General features: G+C 39.0%; 1 protein-coding gene across 5 annotated transcripts in view; it reads right to left on the bottom strand.

Annotated features, from left to right (window-relative positions):
• ACAD11 (acyl-CoA dehydrogenase family member 11) overlaps positions 1–25626 on the bottom strand; it is a 100996-nt gene extending 75370 nt beyond the window's left edge. For 2 of the 5 annotated variants that reach the window (XM_054504415.2, XM_054504414.2), the window contains exons 1-5: positions 24912–25060; positions 18378–18477; positions 15912–16037; positions 15142–15303; positions 13419–13583 (exon numbers count right to left, since the gene is read on the bottom strand). In XM_054504415.2, coding sequence (XP_054360390.1) covers positions 13419–13583; positions 15142–15303; positions 15912–16037; positions 18378–18477; positions 24912–25060 — 702 coding nt within the window. Of the gene's footprint in view, positions 1–13418; positions 13584–15141; positions 15304–15911; positions 16038–18377; positions 18478–24604 lie in introns of all 5 variants that reach the window. The other 3 variants (XM_045903777.3, XM_054504416.2, XM_064587822.1) reach the window with 3 other exon arrangements.
• Positions 25627–25764: the final 138 nt, after the last annotated feature.

Below are 25764 nucleotides of genomic sequence, written 5' to 3'. Positions count from 1 at the left end.
CATTCATTGGCTATTCGGGGTCTTTTCTGGTTCTATACAAATTTTGGATTATTAGTTCCAGCTTTGTGAAAAAAGTGGATGGTGTTTTGATAGGGATTGCATTGAATGTGTAGATTGCTTTGGGTAGCACAGACATTTTAACAATTTTTGTCCTTCCAATCCATGAGCATGGAATGTTTTCCCATTTCTTTGTGTCTTCCTCAATTTCTTTCATGAGTATTCTATAGCTTTCTGAGTACAGATCCTTTCCCTCTTTGGTTAGGTTTATTCCTAGGCATCTTACGGTTTTTGGTGCAATTGTAAATGGAACTGATTCCCTTCTCTTTCTTCTCATTGTTAGTGTACAGAAATGCAACTGATTTCTGTGCACTGATTTTATATCCTGCCACTTTACTGAATTCCTGTATGAGTTCTAGTAATTTTGGGGTGGGGTCTTTTGGGTTTTCCACGTACAGTATCATGTCATCTGCGAAGAGTGAGAGTTTGACTTCGTCTTTTCTGATTCGGATGCCATTTATTTCTTTTTGTAGTCTGATTGCTAAGGCTAGGACTTCTAGTACTATGTTGAACAATGGTAGTGAGAGTGGACATCCCTGTCATGTTCCTGACCTTAGGGGAAAAGCTGTTTTTCTCCAATGAGAATGATTTTTGCTGTGGGCTTTTCATAGATGGCTTTTATGATATTGAGGTATGTTTCTTGAATCCCTACATTGTGAAGAGTTTAAATCAAGAAAGGCTGCTGTACTTTGTCAAATGCTTTCTCTGCATTTAGTGAGAGGATCATATAGTTCTTGTCCTTTCTTTTATTAATGTAGTGTATCACATTGATTGATTTGTGGATATTGAACCACCCTTGAAGCCCAGGACTAAATCCCACTTGGTCGTAGTGAACAATCATTTTAATGTACTGTTGGATCCTATTGGCTAGTATCTTGGTGAGAATTTTGGCATCTATGTTCATTAGGCATAGTGGTTTGTAATTCTCCTTTTTGATGGGGTCTTTGTCTGGTTTGGGGATCAAGGTAATGCTGGCCTCATAGAAAGAGTTTGGAAGTTTTCCTTCCATTTCTATGTTTTGAAACAGCTTCAGAAGAATAGGTATTATTTCTTCTTTAACTGTTTTGTAGAATTCCCCTGGGAAGCCATCTGGCCCTGGGCTCTTGTTTGTTGGGAGATTTTTGATTACTGCTTCAATTTCCTTGCTGGTTATGGGTCTGTTCAGGTTATCTATTTCTTCCTGTTTCAGTTTTGGTAGTGTATGAGTTTCCAGGAATGCATCCATTTCTTTCAGATTGCCTAATTTGTTGGCAAATAGTCATTCATAATATGTTCTTAAAATTGTATTTCCTTGGTGATAACTGTGATCTTTCCTCTTTCATTCATGATTTTATTTATTTGGGTCGTTTCTCTTTTCTTTTTGAGAAGGCTGGCCAGGGGTTTATCAATCTTATTCTTTCAAAGAACCAGCTCCTAGTTTCATTGATCTGTCCTTTTTTTTCTGGTTTCTATTTCATTGATTTCTGCTCTAATCTTTATTAATTCTCTTCTCCTGCTTGGTTTAGGCTTTATTTGCTGTTCTTTCTCCAGCTCCAGGGCGCCTGGGTGGCTCAGTCAGTTAAGCGGCTGCCTTCGGCTCAGGTCATGATCCCAGGGTCCTGGGATCGAGCCCCACGTCAGGCTCCCTGCTTGGTGGAGAGCCTGCTTCTTCCTCTCCCCCTCCCTGCTGTTCTGCCTACTCATGCTCTCTCTCTGTCAAATAAATAAAATCCTTAAAAAAAAAAAATCTTTCTCCAGCTCCTTAGGGTGTAAGTTTAGTTTGTGTATTGGAGACTTTTCTAAGTTTTTGAGAAAGGCTATGTACTTCCCTCTTAGGACTGCCTTTGCTGTATCACAAAGGTTTTGAAGAGTTGATTTTTTTTTTTTTTTAAGATTTTACTTATTTGAGAGAGTGAGAGACAGAGAGAGCACAAGCAGGGGGAGAGGAAGAGAGAGAGAGAGAAGCAGACTCCCGGCTGAGCAGGGAGCCTGACTTGGGACTGGATCCCAGGACCTTGGGATCATGACCTGAGCAGAAGGCAGATGCTTAACCAACTGAGCCACTCAGGCACCCCGAACAATTGTGTTTTTATTTTCATTTGTTTCCATGAATTTTTAAAAATTCTTCTTTAATTTCCTGGTTGACACATTCATTCTTTAGTAGGATGCTCTTTAACTCCAAGTGTTTTGTCTGTTCCTTCCAGATTTCCTTTTGTGATTGAGTTCAAGTTTCAAAGCACTGTGATCTGAAAATATGCAGGGAATGATCCCAATCTTTTGGTATCAGTTGAGACCTGATTTGTGACCAAGTATGTGATCTATTCTGGAGAATGTTCCCTGTGCACATGTGAAGAATGTGTGTTCTGTTGCTTTAGCATGGAATGCTCTGTATATATCTGTGAAGTCCATCTGGTCCAGTGTGTCATTCAAAGTCCTTGTTTCCTTGTTGATCTTTTGCTTAGAAGATCTGTCCATTGTTGTGAGTGGGGTGTTGAAGTCCCCTACTATTAATGTATTATTATCAATGTGTTTTTATTAATTGGCTTATGTATTTGGCTGCTCCCATTTTAGGGGCATAAATATTTACAATTGTTAGATCTTCTTGCTGAATAGACCCTTTATATAGTGTCCTTCCTCATCTCTTATTACATTCTTTGGTTTAAATCTAATTTGTCTGATATGATTGCTATCCCAGCTTTCTTTTGATGTCCATTAGCATGATAAATGGTTTTCCACCCCCACCCCCCACTTTCAATCTGGAGGTGTCTTTGGGTCTGAGTCTGTTGTAGAGAGCATATGGATGGGTCTTGCTTTTTTATCCAATCTGATACCCTGTGTCTTTTGATTGGGGCATTTAGCCCATTTAGATTCAGAGGAACTATTGAAAGATGAATTTAGTGCCATTGTATTACTTGTAAAGTCCCTGTTTCTGTAGGTTGTCTCTCTTTCTTTCTGGTCTATGTTACTTCTGGGCTCTCTCTTTGCTTACAAGATCCCCTTTAGTATTTTTTGCAGGGCTGGTTTAGTGGTCACAAATTCTTTTAGTTTATGTTTGTCCTGGAAGCTCTTTATCTCCTTCCATTCTGAATGACAGCCTTTTTGGAAAGTATTCTTGGCTGCATGTTTTTCTCATTTACTACCCTGAATGTATCATGCCAGCACTTTCTGGCCTTCCAGGTCTTTGTGGATTGGTCTGCTGCCAGCCTAATGTTTCTACTGTGGTAGGTTAAGAACATCTTGTCTCAATCTGTTTTCAGGATTTTCTCTTTATCTCTGCAATTTGCAAGCTTCGCTATTATATGTTGGGTGTTGATCTATTTTTATTGATTTTGAGAGGAGTTCTCTGTACGTCTTGGACTTGAATGCCTGTTTCCTTCCCCAGATTAGGGAAGTACCCAGGAATGATTTGCTCAAATATACCTTATGTCCCTCTCTTTCTCCTTCATCAGGGACTCCAATAATTCTAATATTGTTTCACTTTATGGTATCACTGATTTCTTGAGGCCTCTGTCATGGTCCATTAGTTGTTTTTCCTCTTTTCCTCAGCTCCCTTCCTTTCCATCAACTTGTCTTCTATGTCACTTACTTCCTCTTCTGCCTCATTTACCCTAGCTGTTACAGCATCCAATTTAGACTGCATCTCAGTTAAAGCATTTTTAATTTTGGCCTGATTAGATTTTATTTCTGCACTAACAGATTCTCTAGTGTCTTTTATGCTTTTTTCAAGCCCATTTAGTAATTTTATGATCATTATCCTGAATTCCAGCTGTGACATTTTACTTCTATCTGTATGGATTAGATCTGTAGCAGAGAGTATTACCTCTGGTTCTTTCTTTTGTTGTGAATTTCTCCTTCTAGTAATTTTGCCCAGAGAAGAATGGATGAACTAGAGAAAATAAAAAATCAACCATGACCCAAGCAAAATAGACACCAAACAAATCTGAAACAGTCAGAAACCAGAAAAAGAAAAGAAAAAGAAAAAAAAGGGGGGTCAGAGAGAGACTATAATCTCCCAGGTGGAAAAAACAGGGTGATCCACTTGGTCCTGGGTGTATTTTGGTCTGTTTGTTAGAAGACACTAAATCCCAATATTGTAAAGAAAGCAAAACTTAAATATATATACAGAAATAAAATTTCATACAGTAAAAGGAAGCCAAAAATGAAGAATATATCTATAAAATGTAAATGTAAAAAATGAAAGCTAAAAAAAACTTAAAAACAAAGAGTTGATAAAATAAGAAACTTGTTGAAAAGGAAAGAAAGAAAAGGAAAATTTTAAACTGAAAGATAAAGAAATCATGAGAAAAAAAGCTCAAAATCTATATTCTATTTTCCCCTAGTGCTGGAGTTTTGCTGTCCTGTGTGCTCCATAAACTTGGTGTTTGCCTGTTTTTCCAGCTGGTCTTCTGGGGGAAGGGCCTGCTGCACTGATTCTCAGGTGTCTTTGCCTGGGTGGAGTTGCACCACCCCTTGCCAGGGGGCCAGCCACTGCGTAAGCCGCTTCTGGTTGCTCTATGTGGGTTTTGTTTCCTGAAGGCTTTCCACGCCTCTTTGGAGGATGAAAAAATGGCCACTCCTGGATTGCCAGCCCCGGAGCTGAAAGATCACAGTCCCCTCTCTTCAATAAACCTTCAGGGATAGGTGGTCTTCACTTTTGTGTGTGCCAAACTCTGCAGACTGCTGTGGTGCACGCCCGCACTGATCTTCCCAGGGAAAGGTGGAGGGTCACAGTCTTTCTGCCCTTTGCAAGGCCCACGCATGGAGAGCTGTCACCTAAGCATGCCATGATTCGAGGTTTATGACAAACCGAGCTGAGAGCCCCCTCCCGGGCTCACTGACCATAACCAGTTTCCCCTGCTCCAGTGCTTGGGAACACTGCCAGTTCAGGCACCCCCATTCTTTCTGTGATTCCAGGGATCTCCTGAGGCCACACTGTCCCACCTAGGATTCTGCTCTACTTCACCACCTGAACAGCTTTCAGGCAGGGATGTCTCTCACTGGAGCAGATTTCTAAAGGTTCTGATTTTGTGCTCAGGGGCTATACCACTTTCTGGTAACTGGCTTGTGGAGGCCCCCTCCCCCTGCCATTTATCTTCCAATAGATCCTCTCAGATTCACTTCTCCACACCTCCTACCTTGCAAAAAGTGGTCACTTTTCTATTTGTAGAATTCGTCGCTTTTCTATTTGTAGAATCCCAGAAATTCTTTTCTTACATCTCAGGTTGAATTCATAGGTGTTCAGAATGATTAGATAGTTATCTAGCTAAATTCAAGGGACCAGATGAAACGAGGTCCCCTACTCTTCCACCATCTTGCCTCCCCTATTTTTATTTTTATTTATTTTAAAGAGAGAGAGAGTGAGAGAGAGAGAGCATGAGCGAGGGGCACAGGAGAGGGACAAGCAGGCTCCCTGCTGAGTAGGGAGCCCGATTCAGAGCTTGATCCCAGGATCCTGGGATCATGACCTGAGCCGAAGGCAGACATTTAAGTGACTGAGCCATTCAGGTGTCCCTACTAAAGAGTATTTTAAAATTATCTGTAATGTAGGGGTGCCTGGGTGGCTCAGTTGGTCTAGTGTCCAACTCTTGATTTCAGCTCAGGTCATGATCTCAGGGTCATGAGTTCGAGCCCCATGTCAGGCTCCCTGTTGGATGTGGAGCCTGCTTAAGATTTTATCTCACCCTCTCCCTCTCTGAAAAAAAAAAAAGCTATGTAAAGATGTTGAAAAAAACCCAATTGCCACATTTTTTCTAGCAATAAAATTAAATTTTGTAACTATGCTTCTGCCCAACTACACTAACATTTAAGAGATAATGAAGGAAATTAAAAAGAAAAAGTCATTAAAAATACAAGTTTTGTTTGCATATCAAATCTTTTTTCTTCATAAGTTAATATATAAAAGGCTGCAAGACAGATGATTTCAGAAGAACCAGATTACATATATTTGTTATCTTAAATACATCTGACTACTAATTAATGAATGTAGATGAATTATCTCTAGGTTTATCTGTTTCTAATTAAATATATTTGTTTTTCAAGTTGAAATGCACATTAAACTCCTTAAACATTTCTCTGCCAGATGAGTAAGATTTATATTTAGAAAATTAACAATATTTTTCAGGAAGTCTGGATTTCTTTAAACATTGCAGTAAGCATGTTGTACTATGGAAATACTCGCTCAAACATGCTTCAAATACTTTATGTACAAGTAACTGGAAAATATGGATTACAAAACTGAGTAATGTGCTCTGGTTTTGCCATATCCTTTCGTAATCCTTTACTGGCTTACCACACACATTCCTGGAAGGTTTATCATTTAAGTTTGTTTTTGTCTTCTTTCTTGTGTTTTCTGATGATAAAAATAAAAGTTTTTTCAAATTCTTTGAAAAAAACCACAAGATGATAAAACCTCAAACCTTACTCATTACAGAAATGTACAACTTAAAAGTCTCCTTGACTTTTGATCCCTTACAACCACTGTTTAAGTCTTAGTATGTATTATGAAATATTTACTTCTACCTTAATAGTTTTATAAAGGATAGAGCTTGATAGGCAATCTTAGAAAAAAGCAAAATAGAGAAACAGAGGGGAAAACAGAGAAAACAAAGGGAAAAGAAGAAGAGATTTGAAACAAGTTGAGCACAGCTATGCCAGGTACCAGCTACTTGCTCCATACTGATTACTTCATTTTAGCTTCCCAACAACCCTGAAATTTTGGTATTTCTTTATCCAATTTAAAAGACACACAATGTTCAGTTTCCTGGCTTTGATAATATACTATAGTTGTGTGAGATCCATTTGGGGAATTAGGATGATAGGCATACAAGACCCCTCTGTACTTTTTTTTTTTTTTTTACAGCTTCTTATGAGTCTATAATTATCTTAAAATAAAAAGTTAAAATGAGTGGTTCAAATGGTAGCATAGGAAGACCCTGAACTCAGCTCCTTCCGCAGATACACCAAATCTTCAGCTCCATATAGAACAACTTTCTCTGAAAAAGACCTGAAAACTACCTGAACAGCTCCTCCACAATAAAAGATAGAAAGGCTATATCAAGGACACCTACCTGGCTCAGTCAGTAGACCATGTGACTCGTGATCTTGGGGTTGTGAGTTCAAGCCCCATGTTGGGTGTGGAGATTACTTAAAAATAAAAAAAGGCTACATCAAGATGGGTAGGAGAGGTAGAGATGTAGTCTCACCAAAAATCCTACCCTCCAGTGTGGCAACCCATAAGCAGGAGGGATCTCATAAATATGGACTATATCCCCGAGGAGCAAGGGGATTAAGTCCCACTTCAGGTACTCCCATCCTTGGGATCTGCACCAGAGAGATGAGACCCTAAAATGTCTGGCTTTGAAAACCAATAGGATTCACATCCAGGAGAACCAAAAGGCTCCAGGAAACTGCGACTCCACTCTTAAAGGGCTCATGTATAGATTTACCCATCTTGGGACCCATCAAAAGCAGCAAGTTGAAAAGAACTTAGACCTTATATGAAGGAGATTCATTGGCCAATCTTAAAGCATCTGCTGGAGTGGCCAGGATCTATTTGAACTCTCTCTGGGGATGCAGATGCTGGCAGGTGTCATTTTTGCACTCTCCCTGTATCTTGCTAGTCCTGCCTGCCCTGTGGCACCACACTACTAAACCCAGCATACAGGCATGGTCTGACCCTGTGCTACCACATGGCCCTGCCTCACTGAACTCAGCAAGTGTGCTCCCTTGAGGCCTCATCCCAGTAAATCCAGGGGATGGTATCATTTTGGCCCATCCCTCCTTTATGGCCCCACCAAAGCTGTTCACACAAGGGACACCCCTTGACTGTTGTCTCTGGTGGCCAGGGGGATTGCATTTCTGGGCTCCATGGGGCTGAAACAATCAGAGAGGCAGTCCTTGGCAGGTTATCACCCCCAGGACACTGCACAGACAGCAGAGTGAAACACATTTCATGTTCCTGTGACCATTCCTTTAAGGCTGGGAGAGATAGGAGTTGTGCTTAATACATAGAAACAAAGACAGTGGCACCTGGGTGGCTCAGTCAGTTAAGCGTCCAACTCTTGATTTTGGCTCAGGTCATGATCTCTGGGTTGTGAAATCGAGCCCTGTGTCGGGCTCCATGCTCAGTTGGGAGTCTGCTTGAGATTCTCTCTCTCCCTCTGCCCCTCCCCCCCTCAAATAAATAAACAAATCTTTAAAAGAAGAAGAAACAAAGAGAATCAAGCAAAATAAGGAAAAAGGAATATGTTCCAAACAAGAAAACAAGATAAAACCCCAGAAAAAAACCATAATGAAATGCAGTTAAGTAATTTACCTGATAGAGTTAAAAGTAATGGTCATAAAGATGCTCACTGATCTAAGAAGAATGGATGAACACAGCAAGAACTTCAACAAAGATAGAAATATAAGGAAATACTGAACAGAAGTCACAAAGCTGAAGAATGCAATAAATGAACTGAAAAAATGCACAAGAGGGGTTCAACAACAAACTAGATGAAGCAGAAGAACAGATCAGTACCTAGAAGATGGGGGAGTGAAACTCACCAAAACGAAATAGAAAAAAAAAATTTAAAAAGTGAAGATAGCTTAAGGGACCTATGAAACAACATCAAGTGAAATGATATTTGTATTATAGGGGTCCCACAAGGAGAAAAGAGAGAAAAAGAAACAGAAAACTTATTTGAAGAAATAATGACCGAAAATTAGGGAAGGAAACAGAGTTGCAGATGCAGGAGTCCAGGACCAGACAGCTTCACTGGTGAATTCTATCAAATATTCAAATAAGATTTAATATCTATCCTTCTCAAACTCTTCCAAAAAACTGAAAAGGAAGGAATACTTCCAAACCCTATTTATTTATTTATTATTATTATTTTTTTTTAAATTTAAGTTATCTGTATACCCAACGTGGGGCTCAAACTCATGATCCTGAGATCAAGAGTCTTATACTCCTCCAACTAAGCCAGCCAGGTGGCCCCCAAACTCATTTTATAAAGCCAGCATTACCTTGGTACCAAGAACAGACAAGACACCACACACACAAAAAGGAAAATTACAGGCCAATATCCCTGATGAACACAGATGCAAAAATCCTTAATAAAATATTAGTAAACTAAATTCAACAATACATCAAAAAGGTCATACACTATGATCAAGTGGGATTTATTTCAGGGATGCAAGGATGGTTTAACATCTGCAAATAAATCAATGTTATATACCACATTGAGAAAATGATCATTTGATCATCTAAGTAGATGCAGAAAAAACATTTCACAAAATTGAACATCTATTCATAATAAAACTCTCAACAAAGTTGTTATAGTGAATGCACCTCAATGTAATAAAGGCCCATATATAACAAGCCCACAGCAAACATACTCAATGGTAAAAAGCTGAAAACTTTTCCTTTAACAATTAGGAACAAGATAAGGATCCCCACTCTTGCCACTTTTATTCAACATAGTATTGGAAGTCCAGAGCAATTTGGCAAGAAAAAGAAATTAAAAAGCATCTAAATTAGAAAGGAAGAAGTGAAACTGTCATTATTTGCGGATAACATGATTTTTATATAGAAAATGCTATAAGACTTCACTAAAAAGCTATTAGAATAAACAAATTCAGCAAAGTTGCAGGATACAAAATCAACATACAACAATATTATGTTTTTATACTGTAACAATAAACTATCAGAAAGAGAAATTTAGAAAATTCCATTTACAACTGCACCAAAAAGAATAAAATACCTAGGAATAAATTTCACCAAGCAGGTAAAAGATCTGTACAATGAAAACTATAAGACACCGATGAAATAAACTGAAGAACACACGAACAAATGGAAAGATATTCCATGCTCATGGATTTGAAGAATTAATATTGTCAAAATATCGATATTATCCAAAGCAATCTATAGATTCAATGCAATTCCTATAAAAATTCCAATGGCATTTTTCACAGAAATAGAGCACAGAATCCTAAAATTTGTATGGAACCGCATAAGATCCCAAAGAGCCAAAGTAATCTTGAGAAAGAGTAAGCTGGAAGCATCATACTTCCTGATTTCAAATTATATCATGCTATAATAATGAAAACAGTATTGGCACAAAAACAGACATAAAGATAAATGGAACAGAATAAAGAGCCAAGGGAAAAATACCCACATGTATATAGCTGATTATTTATGACAAAGGAGGCAAAAATATATAATGGGGAAAAAGTCTCTTTAATAAATGGTATTGGAAAAACTGGACAGCCACAAGCAAAAGAATGAAAACATACCACTATCTTACACCATACATAAATTAACTCAAACTGGATTAAAGACTTGAATACAAGACCAGAAACCACAAAATTCCTAGAAGAAAACATAGGCAGTAGGCTCCTTGACACTGCTCTTTGCAGTATTTTTTTTTGTAACTGATTCCCAAGGCAATGGCAACAAAAGCAAATATAAACAAATGGGACTACATCAAACTTAAAACCTTCTGCACAGCAAAGGAAACCATCAATAAAATAAAAAGGCAACCTCCTGAATGGGACAAGGTATTGGCAAATTATATATCAAATAAAGGGTTAATAGTCAAAATAGATAAAGAAGTCCTATAACTCAGTAACAAAGTAACAATCCAATTGAAAAAATAGGTAGAAGTTCTAAATAGAAATTTTTCCAAAGAAGACATACAGATGGCCAACAGTCACATGAAAAAAATGCTCAATATCACTCATCATCAAGGAAATACAAATCAAAACCACAATGAGATATCATCTCACACCTGTCATAACTGCTATTTTCAAGAAGATAGAAAATAACAAAAAAAGAAACATTCTAATTTTCTCTCACACAAAAAAGAAATGTTCTCTAATTTTCCCATTTACTTATGAAATCTAAAAAATTGCATTGGGCTCCCTGCTCAGCAGGGAGTCTGCTTCTCCCTCTGACCCTCCCCCCTCTCATGCTCTCTCTATCTCATTCTCTCTCTCAAATAAATAAATAAAATCTTTAAAAAAATAAAAAAATAAAAAATAATAAAAAATAAAAAATGAGGTGGGAGGCGCCTGGCTGGCTCAGTTGGAAGAGCATGTGACTCTTGATCTTGGGGTTATGAGTTTGAGCCCCACATTGGGGGTAGAGTTTACTTAAGAAAATAAATAAAGGGGGCATTTAAAAAATAAGTAAAAAAAATTAAAAATGAGGTGGAAAAGATAAATTATTAACTAAAATTAAATTTTAACATTTCACAGCTTTCAATGCCAGTCCACAGTGTATCCTTCCTTCTGACCGTTCTCGTAGTTCACTTTGTATGACACACTTTAGCACTTGGGTATATATTGTTTTCTGCTCTTAGCTAATTATTTTTTTCTCTCCATTTGTATTTTGAGCTCATTAAGAGCTGTACTTCCTTTCCAACCCTATCTTTCAGAGCAAATAGTTGGTAATGAATAAATGCTAGTTGATTTGTACTCTGCCAATCATATGTTACTTCTATAAAAAATTAGCTACAATATTTATAGGAGGCAGAAATTGATTAAATTTAACTATTAATTATGGGTTTATTGGGTAGAAAGTAGAAGACATTTTACTTGATACCATATAACCCTAATACATTAAAAGAAAATGCTATATGTCACAAATCAGTACTGCAGCTAAATAGCTTCATGCTCTGCCTCTACCAGTTGTTTCTTTTTTAAAAAATGACTCTTCCAACTATAAATATTCTGCTTTTCTAAAGGAAGATGACACCTGTTTGACAACTTTATTCCTATAAGAAATGGTTTTCTAATATGAAATTAAAAAATTAAAAGGGAATAACTATATGGTACTTAGTGTTACACCATTACTTTCAACATATTATGACTAATCCTAAATTTAAACATCTTGGTTGATGACACAAAATTCAAGAGATCTAGGTCTGAATTTTTCCTTTCTTGTTTAAGAAATGAGTAGAAAAGTACATAGAACACATAGAAGACTCTGACTTATTCAAAGATAGGCTCCTAAAATATGAATGACTCAAATGATACAGATCAAATACAGGCCTAATACTGCTAGGTTTTAAGGTATAAACTTTTACAGTTTTTCCAGGTTATTAGTTAGCATTCTTTAATCTTCCTAATCCATATTTAATAAAGTTATTTCAGAATTCATCAGTGCCATTAACAAAAGTTTACCCATACACATATATAATTACATATACATAATTTTATTATCCATATTGACTTTCCTATAAAAAGTTTTCTGTCCTGCTGGTGAATGTGCTCATATCTTTACGTTATATTTGAACTTTGATTTGATATAATACTACTTTAATTATGACAGTAATGTAATTTATAATGCTATTTTTCTCCTGTCTTCTTCCTATAGGGAAAGAACATGAAACCCAGAAGCTTGGCACATGAATTCAGAGCAGCTCTTCTTGCCCTAATACATCTTAGCATTCTGAGAAAATTAATGAATCCAGAAAAACCTCTTTTAAGAAGTAGGATTCAGGGAACTATAATCTTTCATGTTAATGTCAGAACACTAAAGGCCAAGTGTCTTGTCGAACGGCATACAGGTAATGAGGTGAACTGAAGTGGTTTCCTCATTCCCACCATACTCCTCCAATCCCAGGCCTCACTGTCTGTGTTCCATGGAGGAGGGTTATAGTTCTGAATTGTTTGTACCCTTTATAAAGATTACACTGTGTATATTTCCACAGAGCAAGTTCACATTAATCTCACACAGTTCTTTCAAAACCTCAAAAGAGGTTTTTGGAATTCCATCCTCCCTGAGCTTATACATATACATATATATTTAAAGATTTTATTTATTTATTTGACAGAGGGAGCACAAGCAGGGGGAGTGGCAGGCAGAGGGAGAAGGAGAAGCAGGCTCCCGGATGAGTAGGGAGCCTGATGCAGGGCTCGATCCCAGGACCATGGGATCATGACCTGAACTGAAGGCAGACGTTTAACCGACTGAGCCACCCAGGCGCCCCTCTGAGCTTATAATTAATCAAATTAAAAATTCTTCATGAGATAAGAAAAGGAACTGGAAATGAACCAAAAGAGCAAGAACCTGGATAAGCTAAATATTTTTTGTAGATGAAAAACTTTTCTGAAGAAAACAGTGACATGCATATAAATTCCCAAATCCTATTTAAGTAGTAAATCAGATATCCTAAGGGTTAGACTTGGCCTTAAAGGTAGGCAGCTACCTATGCCCGAAAATCTGCAGGACTCATTCCTAAATGTTTTGAGTGGTGAACACAGTCCCAAAGGTAGGGGAAGCATGAGGCTGGGTTGGGCTCCTTCAGAACCCTGAGGGGAACATCTACCTGGTACTTGTGTCCCAAATCAGAATTGCTAAGACCTACTTAGTTTATTATAAATATGGCTTACAGTACCTCTGTAGGGTGGAAAACTATGTTATCTAGTTTGTAATCTCCATGAATCAAATTTTCTTCATTGTCATTATCTGGCAAGTTTTTCATTAGCCAGTCAGATAGCTGTTTCATGGCAGGGATGTCCTGATGAGCTACAGCTTGATATTGCTCTGTCCAGGTTGATACCTAAAGATATACAAATAAAAATTACAGAGCTCAAAGTGGAAGTAAGATCCAACAATTCTAAAATTAAGACAAAATTCGATTATATCAAAATTGGTCTTATTCCTAAATGCTCAAGACAAATGCCTATAAGTGACATTCACATGAGCCTAAAACATTTTTTTTAAAAAGCCTTAAACATTTAAATCTCTCTTCCATCTAGTTCATTTTGCTAACCTAGATTTTTATCAGGAAAAAAAAAATACTGGCATAGGAATCAAGAAATGTGGGTTCTAGTCTTTTTTCTGCAATTATTTTGTGGAAGAAAAAAAGAATGTACACAAACACATACACACAAATAAGTAAGAACAGGAGATTTCTGGAAGGGTCACAAGAAACAAGTAATCACTGAAAAAGGGCTAGAAGAAGAGATATTTTTACTTTTCATTTCAATAACTTTTCTTATTACCCACAGAATCTTCTAAATATATTTCAGGTATAAGAAATGCAAAGACTTTTTATTATTCTTAGAATCAAATGAAACAACTCAAACTCTTCTCAAAGTCCTCCATCAATTGAGATCATATTATTTATCAGCTTATAGTTCTCTCCACATTCCCCAAGGTATTCTGTTCAGCTTAGTGCAGTAAAGACCTTCATCTTTGGAATCATACAGACCTGGGTATAAATTATGTCTAAGCCACTTATTTGTGTATTATTTGATATCCATTAGCCTTAGATTCCTCATCTACAAAATGGGGGTAATAATATTTATGTCTTAGGGTTGCTACAAAGATTTAAAAAGAGTAGGTCAGCAACTCACCTACCATGGGACCTGGCATATAGTAAGTACTCTCTAAATCTTGGTTCCCTTCTCTCTTCAGTCAGCCCCCTCAAAAAGACATACAAACAAGGAAATAGTCCCGTACATATCTGGTCTAGCTGTCCCTTTGAAATGTTCACCATGTCTTCCCTATCACTCTTGATTTTCTCTTTCCTTATATATACAATGCAAGACATATCTCTCCCACAAAGCTTCTCCCACCTAAGCAAAGGCACACTGACATCCACCCTCTGAATGGAATAGCTCTCATCATGAGTACTGAACCATTTACTACTAGATTAAATACTCCTTTATTCTATTTTCAAGTTTCATGTAAATGAGATTCATGTATAGGTCTCTCAAAAAATGACCAAAAGTTCCTCTAGGGAAAGAAGTTACTTTTATTTTCTTGACATTTAACACAGTACTCAGCAAGTATTAAACACATAGTTGTGCTTAATAGATATGTTAACTTAAAAAGGGAAACTGTATAGAAAATATATTGATAAATTAAATGAAGAGGCTGAAAAGCTTTAAATTTGCATGCATGTACATGTTGTTAGTTATAGAAGCTTAGGCTAAAAAAATCTGATCTAAACATATAAAATTAGTTTATGCTAACAACAAGCCAATATAAAGGCTGATATTAAAAGTTATACCCAAGTTTCAGGAAAGTATAAAATAGGTTTTTATTTTGACTAATAACATATATTATTTCCAAGAACTTGAGAAAAGGAGCTCTTTATGTGGATGTATTACCTGTCTTTTGCAATAGCCAGCACCTCGACCATAACCTTCCAGCTGCAATGACTGTACATTCAAGGAATGTAAGCGAGCCAAGGTTTCTATCATGGCCACATACATGGCTGAGCATTCTGCTGGGGTAACTCCAGGAATTGTGAAATCACGAAAGATTCGACCCTACGGAAACAATTACAACAAATAATTTAAAACAAAATAAACGTTTTCATACCAATTATTTGCTGTCATAATCCCCCATTGCCTCCAAAAAAAAAAATCAGGATAATAGTTTACAACCAAAAACAATTCTTTGTAGAATATGCTAGAAAAACATTCTTTTGAGAAACGTGTTCAATAGAGTATATGTGCCAAAGGAAAAATACAAGGACATTCCAAGTTGAACATAAAGGACAAAAACTACTCTCAAGTTACATTTTGCAAAAAAAAAAATTTTTTTTAAACACTTTGAATTTATTGTTCTTAATGGATTGATTTTCTGTTTGGAGTCATTTTCTTCCCCCCTACCATCTGGAGTGTTTGGTTATTGCCATTACATATAGCTCTTTATTGCCACCTAGAGGAAAATTTAAGAATAAGCTAAAGGGCCCTAGTTACTAAATTTGTTCCTAGTCTATTTCATCCCTCCCACATTGCCTGTGCTCAAATTAAAAGTTTAAGCCCTTGCAACTAATTACCTAAAGGCTAATTAATAAACTATCATTTATTAACATCTAATTTCATAATTAAAAATAAAAGTAACAATAAAGTGAGATTAAGTGTTAATTTACCTGCACATGGTCCATCAAGTAAAATTCTGTTCCAATGACAGAAGGATCACTGCAGTACAATAAAGGCTTGGGAACGGGGAATCCAACTGAAAACAAAGCTTTCTGGACTTTAAATTCTCTATCAATCTAAAGAGGATGATAGATTATTAAAAATCAGAAACAGAAATTTTTAAGTTTTTTTAAAATTTAGTTATTTTTTTTTTAGTAATCTCTGTACCCAACGTGGTGCTCAAACTCATGACCCCAAGATCAACAGTTGTGTGCTCTTCCAACTGAGCCAGCCAGGTGCCCCAGAAACACAGACATACAATAACTATTTGTGAGCTTACATTAAGGCTAGAAATCAATTTTGAAACAGTATCAACAAATGACCTAGAGGATAATAATTTCCTTAAAAGTAGTCTTAGTGCAATTATTACAATTATAATTAGCCAGCACTAAAAACCCCCTGATAATTAGGCTAAAGGATAGGCACATGCATGGGACTTAATCTTGGCTCTGTTAATATGAAGGCAACAGTTCTCGACCACAATATTTCAGATTATCATAAAAACATCTTTGTTCTCAGCAGTTCCCTGCTTGCTCTTTGGCTTACTCTTGCTCACTCTTTCTTTCTCATATCTCCCAAGGGGACTCAGGCAAGTCTCTATTCTACTGCTCTGGGCACAGTCAGCTACAGGGTGCTGGGCGAGAGCAGTAAGTGCTGGTAGAAGGGAAAAACCACTATCTCCTTCTGGAGATCAAAAGAGGTACTTGTTTCTAAAGCAGGGGTAGGGGAATCCTTCCGGGTACCCAAGGCTACCATGGAGCTCAGGATAACCATGGGGAAAGGAGGCAATGAGATGCAAGCTAGTACTGAAGCAGGAACCCAAATAAGATAAAAGGGCCTCCTCAACCAGGACAGATATATGGGCCTATCACTCAGGACCTGAGGACACACCTTATAGCAGAGCTGTGATGCTGACTCCAGGAGCCCTGTGACTGATCACTTCTAAAGAGGAGAAACCATGCAGCTCACTTTGACAGCTGACAGCAGGGATAAAGCAGCAGTTAATAAAGATTAACTAGAGCAGGGACATGACTAAACCCATGACCAAGGTGAGAGAAGCCAGTGGAACCAAAGGTTATGAAAGAAGCGTCTGTAATCACCCTGATGCTGGGGTTGGGGTGGGTGGGGTAAGGACAAAGGGGTTAGGGAGAGAACATTGCTTTTTTCAGCGCAGACTTAGAAGAAAATGAAGGGAGTTGAAACCAACTAAGCCAGATCCTTGGGCTGAGAGCATTACGTTATTTTCTGATGTCTTCTGGTAGAAAGTTATCAAGAAGAGAGACAAAGAGAGTTGTTTATTGGGGCATAAATTTCTGGGCATAAGTGGGTATCCTCCTTCAGCCTTACCATGTTGACACTTAATAAAAGTTACCCAACTTTTTAAATCTTAAGCATCCAAGTTACTTCATATTTCTTGGATATGGAACCAAGAAAGCCAGAATCTGCATTTTTCCATTACTGTAATCTTAAGCCTATCCTTCAGTGGCCCTAACACAGGCAGCTGGGCCTGGGAAATACCTATTATACATGGTTACAATACCCTAAATACGCACAGTGCTTTTACTGTTCTCTAGCACTTTGATTTCTGTTCTCTCCTGTTTTCATCTCTAAAATTCTACAGATAATAGCTATTTCCTGAAAACAGAGTCAATTTTTAACAAATCTTTTTAAATTCTCACAAAGCCTAATATTTAGAGAATACTATAAAATGATTATTCAAATATTTCTTATTAGCAAAAGATCAGTGGGTTTGTCAGAGCAAATATATTAAGATAATTCAGTGAAAAAAAGATACTTCAGTGAGTAGATATTGTTATAAGATATAATTTTTTTATAAGATATAATTTTTAAAACACAATTAAAATATGTAACCAAAGTACAAACATCTATAAATGAGCAGCACTGAAAATATTCACTATATGACTGCATATCTAGCCAATTGTAAGGAAAGAATCAAATCCACATGAAGACTGGTTATTGCTCAAGATTAATGAGCTACGGGCGCCTGAGTAGCTCAGTTGTTAAACATCTGCTTCTGCTCAGGTCATGATCCCAGGGTCCTGGGATCGAGCCCCGCATCAGGTTCCCTGCTCCGCCGGAGGCCTGCTTCTCTCTCTCCCACTCACCCTGCTTGTGTTTCCTCTCTTGCTATGTCTCTCTCTGTCAAATAAAAAAATTTAAAAAAAATAAAATCTTTAAAAAAAAAAAGATTAATGAACTAAAGACAGCCTCAGATTTTAACCTCAAGTCCTTTTTAAAAACAAGGGATACAATTCAAGTGAAATTTTTATCTAAGAAATAAAATACATTATTATTTAATAATCATGAGATGACTTTTAAAAGCAATTTAAATTATTTTTCTGTATATAAAAAGCATTTATTTGTCAACAAAGTATTATTGCGTTTGTATACCATACCTGATGTGCTTTAGGAAGAAGTGAACCAGGTGGTTTTTTTCTGAGTACATATGCTTGAAAGCCCTTCCGAAGATAAAAGGTTGGATTGGACTGTCCTGATCTAGATAAGGGTAGAGAAAAGGTCAATTACAAGGATATTTTCCTTCTTCCCCAAATCCTACCAAAATGTCAAAAGAAACACAAAATAAAAATAAATCAATTTCAGTGCTGGGAAACCAAGAGGGGTGCTACCAGCAGCTCAAAACATTAGTTTTAGATGATATAAAGCAGATGATAACACAGTGGCAGGTGGACAATCTATAACCCACATAGGTAGAAGAGATGACCTCACTCCCTGCCTGCAAATCATGAGTGTTATCAGAAGTATCCCCAGAACACTGTCTAAATCTAAGGGAAAAAAAGGCTGGGAGAAGAGGTTGTATCAGTCAGAAAATTAATTAAAGGATGCTGGAATAACTGGGTTGGTGTCCCTTCATCTGCTGTTGGAGATATATTCCTCAAATGCTTCACCGAGGCTAGTACCCAAGTACAGCTCTCCACAAGGGGAATTGTGGTAAGCAAGGTCCCAGGGTGGACACCTGGGCCAGGGAAGTACATTGCCCCAGGTAATGCACAGATACCAGGGCACTGGCTCTCCCTGCCAGGTGAGCAGAAATTCTCACATGAACTGAAACTACACTCTAGATACCAAAACTACTCAGTTTACACCTTCATTTACAATATGGCCAATTTAAGAATTACCCAGCTTTTGAAGACTCCCAACAGCATGAAAGGAGGACTTAACTAAATAATGAAAAGAATCAATCCCTGATATGTGCTGCAACATGGATGGACTTTGAAACCCTGATGTTGAGTGAAAAAGGCCAGTCACAAAAGGTCACGTATTATATGATTACACTTCTCTGAAATGTTCAGAGAATGTAAATCCATAGTGACAGAAAGGATTAGTGGCTGCTAAGGGATGGGAGGAGGGGACAATTGGGAGGTAAGGGTTTTTGGGGGGGAGTGATAGAAATGTTCTGGAATTAGTGCTGCTTCTTGCACAACACTGTGAACATACTAAAATCCACTAAACTGTACACTTTAATTTTTATTTTTTTATTAAAGATTTTTATTTATTCATTTGAGAGAGAGAGAGAGAGAGACAGCACAAGCAGGTGGAGCGGCAGGCAGAGGGAGAGGGAGAAGCAGGCTCCCTGCTGAACAGAGTCCACCGTGGGGCTTGATCCCAGGACCCCCCAGGATCATGACCTGAGACAAAGGCAGATGCTTAACCAACTGAGCTACCTGGGCCCCCCAAACTGTGCACTTTAAAATAATTCAAATTTTAAATTTTATGTAAGATAAATTTTATCTCAAAAAATCCCAATGTCACGATACTTCAATAGAAAAATAAATTTAAAAAGTATGTATTTCTTCCAAATCAAAACCTCAATGAGATACCTCACACCAGTCAGAATGGCTAAAATCAACAAGTCAGGAAACAACAGATGTTGGCAGGGATGTGGAGAGAGGGGAACCCTCCTACACTGTTGGTGGGAATGCAAGCTGGTGCAACCACTCTGGAAAACAGTATGGGGGTTCTTCAAAAAGTTGAAAGTAGAGCTACCATACGATCCAGCAATTGTACTACTGGGTATTTACCCCAAAGATATAAATGTAGGGATCCAAAGGGGTACGTGCACCCCAATGTTTATAGCAGCAATGTCCACAATAGCCAAACTGTGGAAAGAGCCAAGATGTCCATCAACAGATGAATGGATAAAGAAGAAGTGGTATATATATACAATGGAATATTATGCAGCCATCAAAAGGAATGAAATCTTGCCATTTGCAACGACGTGGATGGAACTGGAGGGTATTATGCTGAGTGAAATAAGTCAATCAGAGAAAGACATGTATCGGGGCGCCTGTGTGGCTCAATTGGTTAAGCGACTGCCTTCGGCTCAGGTCATGATCCTGGAGTCCCAGGATCGAGTCCCACATCGGGCTCCCCACTTGGTGGGGAGTCTGCTTCTCTCTCTGACCCTCTCCCCTCTCATGCTCTCTCTCACTCTCTCTCTCTCAAATAAATAAATAAAATCTTAAAAAAAAAAAAAAAGAGTCTGTTTCTTGGTTTGCCCCCCTTTCTCTCTAAAAAAAAAGAGAAAGACATGTATCATATGACCTCACTAATATGAGGAATTCTTAATCTCAGGAAACAAACTGAGGGTTGCTGGAGTGGTGGGAGGGATGGGGTGGCTGGGTGATAGACATTGGGGAGGGTATGTGCTATGGTGAGTGCTGTGAATTGTGCAAGACTGTTAAATCACAGATCTGTACCTCTGAAACAAATAATGCAATATATGCTAAAAAAAAAAAAAAAAGAAGATAACAGGAGGGGAAGAATAAAGGGGGGGAAATCGGAGGGGTAGACGAACCATGAGAGACGATGGACTCTGAAAAACAAACTGAGGGTTCTAGAGGGGAGGGGGGTGGGAGGATGGGTCAGCCTGGTGATGGGTATTAAAGAGGGCACGCTCTGCATGGAGCACTGGGTGTTATACACAAACAATGAATCATGGAACACTACATCAAAAACTAATGATGTGATGTATGGTGATTAACATAACAATAAAATTTTTTTTAAAAAGTATGTATTTCTGTTTTAAAAAAAATCTCACCAAACGAAAAGCTTCTCCCCTGTATATATATCTACCATGGTTCTTTTTTTTTAAAAAGATTTTATTTATTTATTCATGGGAGACAGAGAGAGAGAGAGAGAGAGGCAGAGGGAGAAGCAGGCTCCCAAGGAGCAGGGAGCCCGATGTGGGACTCGATCCCAGGACCCTGGGATCATGACCTGAGCCGAAGGCAGACGCTTAACCATCTGAGCCACCCAGGCTCCCTATCTACCATGGTTCTAACAAAGACCACCCGTCCCCCCCGCCCAAATGCAGAAGCCCACCTTGGGAAGATCATCACCAACACTGAACAGAGTAATGGCTAAATTTAACCACTCTTAAGCATCAGGCTGCCATGTAGTCTAGAAACCACTGAGGGTATCAATACCATAAGAATCATCAATAAGCCAATAGCCATAATTATTGTTTAGGACGTAGACAAGAAACATGGTGCTTAAAGAAATACGTTGATCTATAACCAAAGAGGTGGCACCTTTGATTTGTCAAACCTTAATTAACAAAGATGGAATCTTGGCATTTAAGTGTGCAGTTAGGGAAACTCACTTGGTTGGAGAAGACTTTGATTAGACAATCAATCTCACAAAACCCTAACAGGCTACCCTCTGCATTGGTTCACTTGGAAGCATATGAAGTCAGGAAATACAGTATTCCAGCAGGGCAGCATCAGATGAGCTTCTATAATGGAAGCATTCCAGGAATCCATGCAGGATTCTGGCATCTACTCTGTGGCCCCTGTGGCCCTTTGTTGACAGCGCAGGTTCTAAGAAATGAGACCACATAGGTGAGGATGGGTGCCAACTGTGCTTAGAAGCCTCGTGTTCCACAGGAGCCATTGCCTCTAGTAACAATCCTTTGGACACGGCAACCAGCACCCCAACAAGGGACATGAGCAGTTGCAAGAACTTGCTACACTTAGGGAAGCCCAAAGTATCCCACCAGATACTTACAGTTTATTTCCAGGCCTACCAGTTCAGATACAGTTTATCAATTAAGTATTATTTACACCAGAAGTAATGTTGCCTAGACACAAGGCTGACATGCCACCTTTACCAAGTTACCACAGTAACTGAGCTAGAAAGTTAACTTAATTTGTCCATAGAGAAGAAAAGGTTTTTTAACCCTTTCTTCACATCTTGCTAGAGAAGTCTCAGGCCTGTGAGGTCATCCTGGTGGGTGGTTTTAGCTGCATTTCCAAGCTTCAGAAACTTAGAAATTCCTACAGGATTTTTTTTTTTTTCCAACAGAAAAAATTGGAAAAAAGCATCAATCCTGATAAGGGTGTTACTTATGTTTGTAGCTATGTAGGCAGCCATCTTGTCCCTTGTCTGGAGATAAATCTGAAAATATTCAGGATTCACTGCTCTCTGATATCATCCCTTTTCCTAGTAATACTGAAATCACTACTTTGGTATTGAAACCACTGGTGAAGTCGTGACTATTCTGGTTAAGTGCAACACACAGTTCATTCCAAGTGAATTTAGAACTTCACTATCTACTCTATGAAATTGAGTGAGCAATGATGAAAGATCACAACCAGTTTGGCAAGTTTGAACTCACAGATATCCTTCCTGTATCCTTTAGATTTGTACAAACTGAAGTAACATTTGATATTGATGATAACAGTATTTCAAATGTATTTGCTCTAGATAAGAAGAGATCAAGAAAAGAGAAGATTAAAAGTCCAATGTCATGGTGTTTGAGCATGGAAAACATTGAGTACATGGTCCAAGAGGTTTAAAAGTACAAAGCTGGAGATGAGAAGCAGAGAGGTGAAATATCCCCTACATACATGCTCTGATCCTAAGTATTCAACAGTAGGGCCATGGTGGAAGATGAGACACATCAAAGCAGAAATAAAGATGACGCCAAACAGAAGATTCTTGGCAGGTACACTGGAATCATCAAATGGCTGGCGAAGAATCAGATTACTGAGAAGGAAGAATTTAACATTAGCAGAAAGAGATGGAGATATCTTTCCTCTGTATCCCTGGAACTTTTTGTCTTTCAGCATATTCACATACAGCTTCACTCTCTTCTCTGGATGGACCCTTCATCTCCTTGCTCTAACTAAAACTTGAGTGTTCCATGAGGACCCTGTTTCCCTTGTAGGCCTCTACAGTGGTAGATTTTTTCCCCTCACATCACTCATCTAGTGGGCCTGGAGATGGAGTCTATGTCCCTCCTGATACTCATTGCCACTTGCAAACTCGTTGCCTTCCCTCCTGCCTAAACCTGTTACCCAGCTTTGAATTCATGTTATGAGACTACCACACTCCACCCTTTCTTGTTGAAATCAACTACTCTCTCTGTTGCAATCACTCTCCCCATTGCCTATTGACTCACTATTGCTCTTATTTACACTACTCCTATCTTCATTATTTCAAAATCCACTCAGATATTCATTCTAACACTCAGGCCTGTCAGTCCCTTGAATTCTTCTACTCTAGTGATATTTTCCATTACAGTACTTCAGTCACTCACTCTAGGGGACACATCTTAAACATTAACAACTCAAGCACTGCATAATCCTCCTTGTTAAGCATTTCTACTTCTGACCATAATCTAGCTTTCCATTCACTCCCACTGGTACATTGATTCCAACAATCCTTCAATCCTGGGATCTACCATTCACTGATCATTGTTTACCATTCCTCAGCCTCCCCTTCCCCCACCACATCCTTTCTGAACTCGCTTACTTTTGATGGCCAATTACATAACTACCCTCTTGAATGCATCTTTAATACACTTGCCCCCTCTCCATGTTATTTGCTTGGCTTCCCCCATTCTGGTTTAAAACCAACTCTTTGCCTGACCTCACATAGCTGAATGTAGCTGGATAAAGAAATATCGTTAACAGTACTATAGGCCGGTGGCATTTATCACTGGAATTTGTATTCCTTGACTACTGATTTATGTGAAAATAAAAATAGGGGTAAAGGAGATTGATCAGAGTTTTGTGGTATAGAATTAAAAGGCACCATGTGCCAATAGACAGTGGAGGCTTAAGCAGGTGGAATTAAAAACAGCTTAGGTTTCTAGAAGTCTTGTGTTGTTGTAAACAATGTTTAAGATCTTTCACCTATTACTGCATCATTAATTATCAAAAGGAGCAAGTTCTTATTACAGATTAGGAAACTAGTTCTCAGGAAGTTTATGCAACATTTAAATTCCCAGTCATTAAGTGGCAGATGGAATTTCCTGAAAACCAAGATTGTTTCTATAGCTCTGTGTTTAGACCAAAGTACTATTTTTTTAATAAATTTTTAAAGATTTGTTTTCTATTATAAAACAGACCAGAGCCAGATTTGTGGTGGGCAATAATACTCTCAGGATCGTCATCCAGTTCCATTCCCTCACTTCAAAAAGAACTAAAGCCTAAAGTGGTGGTGTGATTTACTAAGTGGAAGATCTAATATTAGAATTCAGATTCCCCCAGCTAGTGCCATTAACTCAACCTCCGAGAATAGGGCCAATTAAACGGAATTACATCTGCTTCTCAGAAAAAAAGATCTAACGGTTACAGAACAAAAGTTGAAAGAAGACCTCTTTATATTCCACAGAGCTTCCAAACTTAATTGCCTCAGTGAATCCTCCAGGTACGTAATTGCATCCTTTAACAAAGATTCCTTCTTATAGTTGGAACCGTGAATGTTGTGGTGCTTCCATTATTGTCCTCGAACCGGAAATACCCAGAATGAAACGCAGGGGACCACTGGCGGCAGCTCCCAGCTGCAGAGTGCGTCACTGCAGGAAAAGAAGCTGGGACGGGGGAGATTGCGACCCCACCCAGGGCCAAATAAAGAAAAGCCCAATGCACAGATTTGTTTCTGCTGAAGACCGGCGTCGATACCTGTATTGGGTAACGGTCAGCTTGGCCTCGGGCTCGGCCCCGAAGCCGGGCAAGTGCTGGTTTAGATAGGCCTCTAGGGACCCGCTGTCGAACTTGTGCTGGGGCAACACTTCGCCCGAGTCGGGCTCAGGGGAAGCACTGGGCTCCATGGCTGCGGCTGCCGCTGCCAGCCGGAGACGCAGATTCCACAGGTCTTCGGCGCTGAGTCCCCTGGCGGCAGAGACAACCACTCCGCAGCCGGGGGGCGAGGCCCTGACGCGTCGGGGCGAACAGGACCCAGCCGCTCCAGCCAATCACGCTGCCCCTGAATCTGGTGACTGAGGCTCTAACTGGGATATGCCGGAGGACCTCCGCGTTCTCGCATTTAAAAAATTTTCATTCAGTCTCACAGTCGGAGGCCGCAATCTTAAGGCAAAGCCACGTTAGTCGCTGCGAGCAATTAAGAACGAAAAGGCCCCTTGCACCCCAAATTTAACGCACCGGCAGCCGTCAGACCTATACAGGGTCCGGTTCAGAAAAGGGTCCGTCAGGACCTTGAGCCCAGGAATAAAAGATCCTGGTGTTTCTTCTAGCCGCCGGGCTGGAAAAGCAATATCGCAGGCCGCGGGCTTTGGACGCTAAGGACTCCCGGCCCTGCTGCGGCCTGTCTCTTAGGACCGGGGCGAAGAAGGCAGCCAAGAAGGGCGTTTTGGTTTTGTTCTGCTTTTCCTGAGGGGGAGCGATGACTGCAACGTACCGGAAGCGGTACCTTGGGAGGCCGGCGGGAGCGGCCGCAACGTGTAGTCCGTGCGGCGCTGGGAGCACTTCCCCAGGGTTCTGGGCTAGGAGGGCGGCGGCTACGTGCCTCCTCACC

The sequence above is a fragment of the Mirounga angustirostris genome, unplaced genomic scaffold (assembly GCF_029215605.1).
Source record: "Mirounga angustirostris isolate CCGP_5_RB_7025 unplaced genomic scaffold, mMirAng1.0.hap1 SCAF_1, whole genome shotgun sequence".
Taxonomy (NCBI): Eukaryota; Metazoa; Chordata; class Mammalia; order Carnivora; family Phocidae; genus Mirounga; species Mirounga angustirostris.
This window is presented reverse-complemented; position numbering and strand designations above follow the sequence as displayed.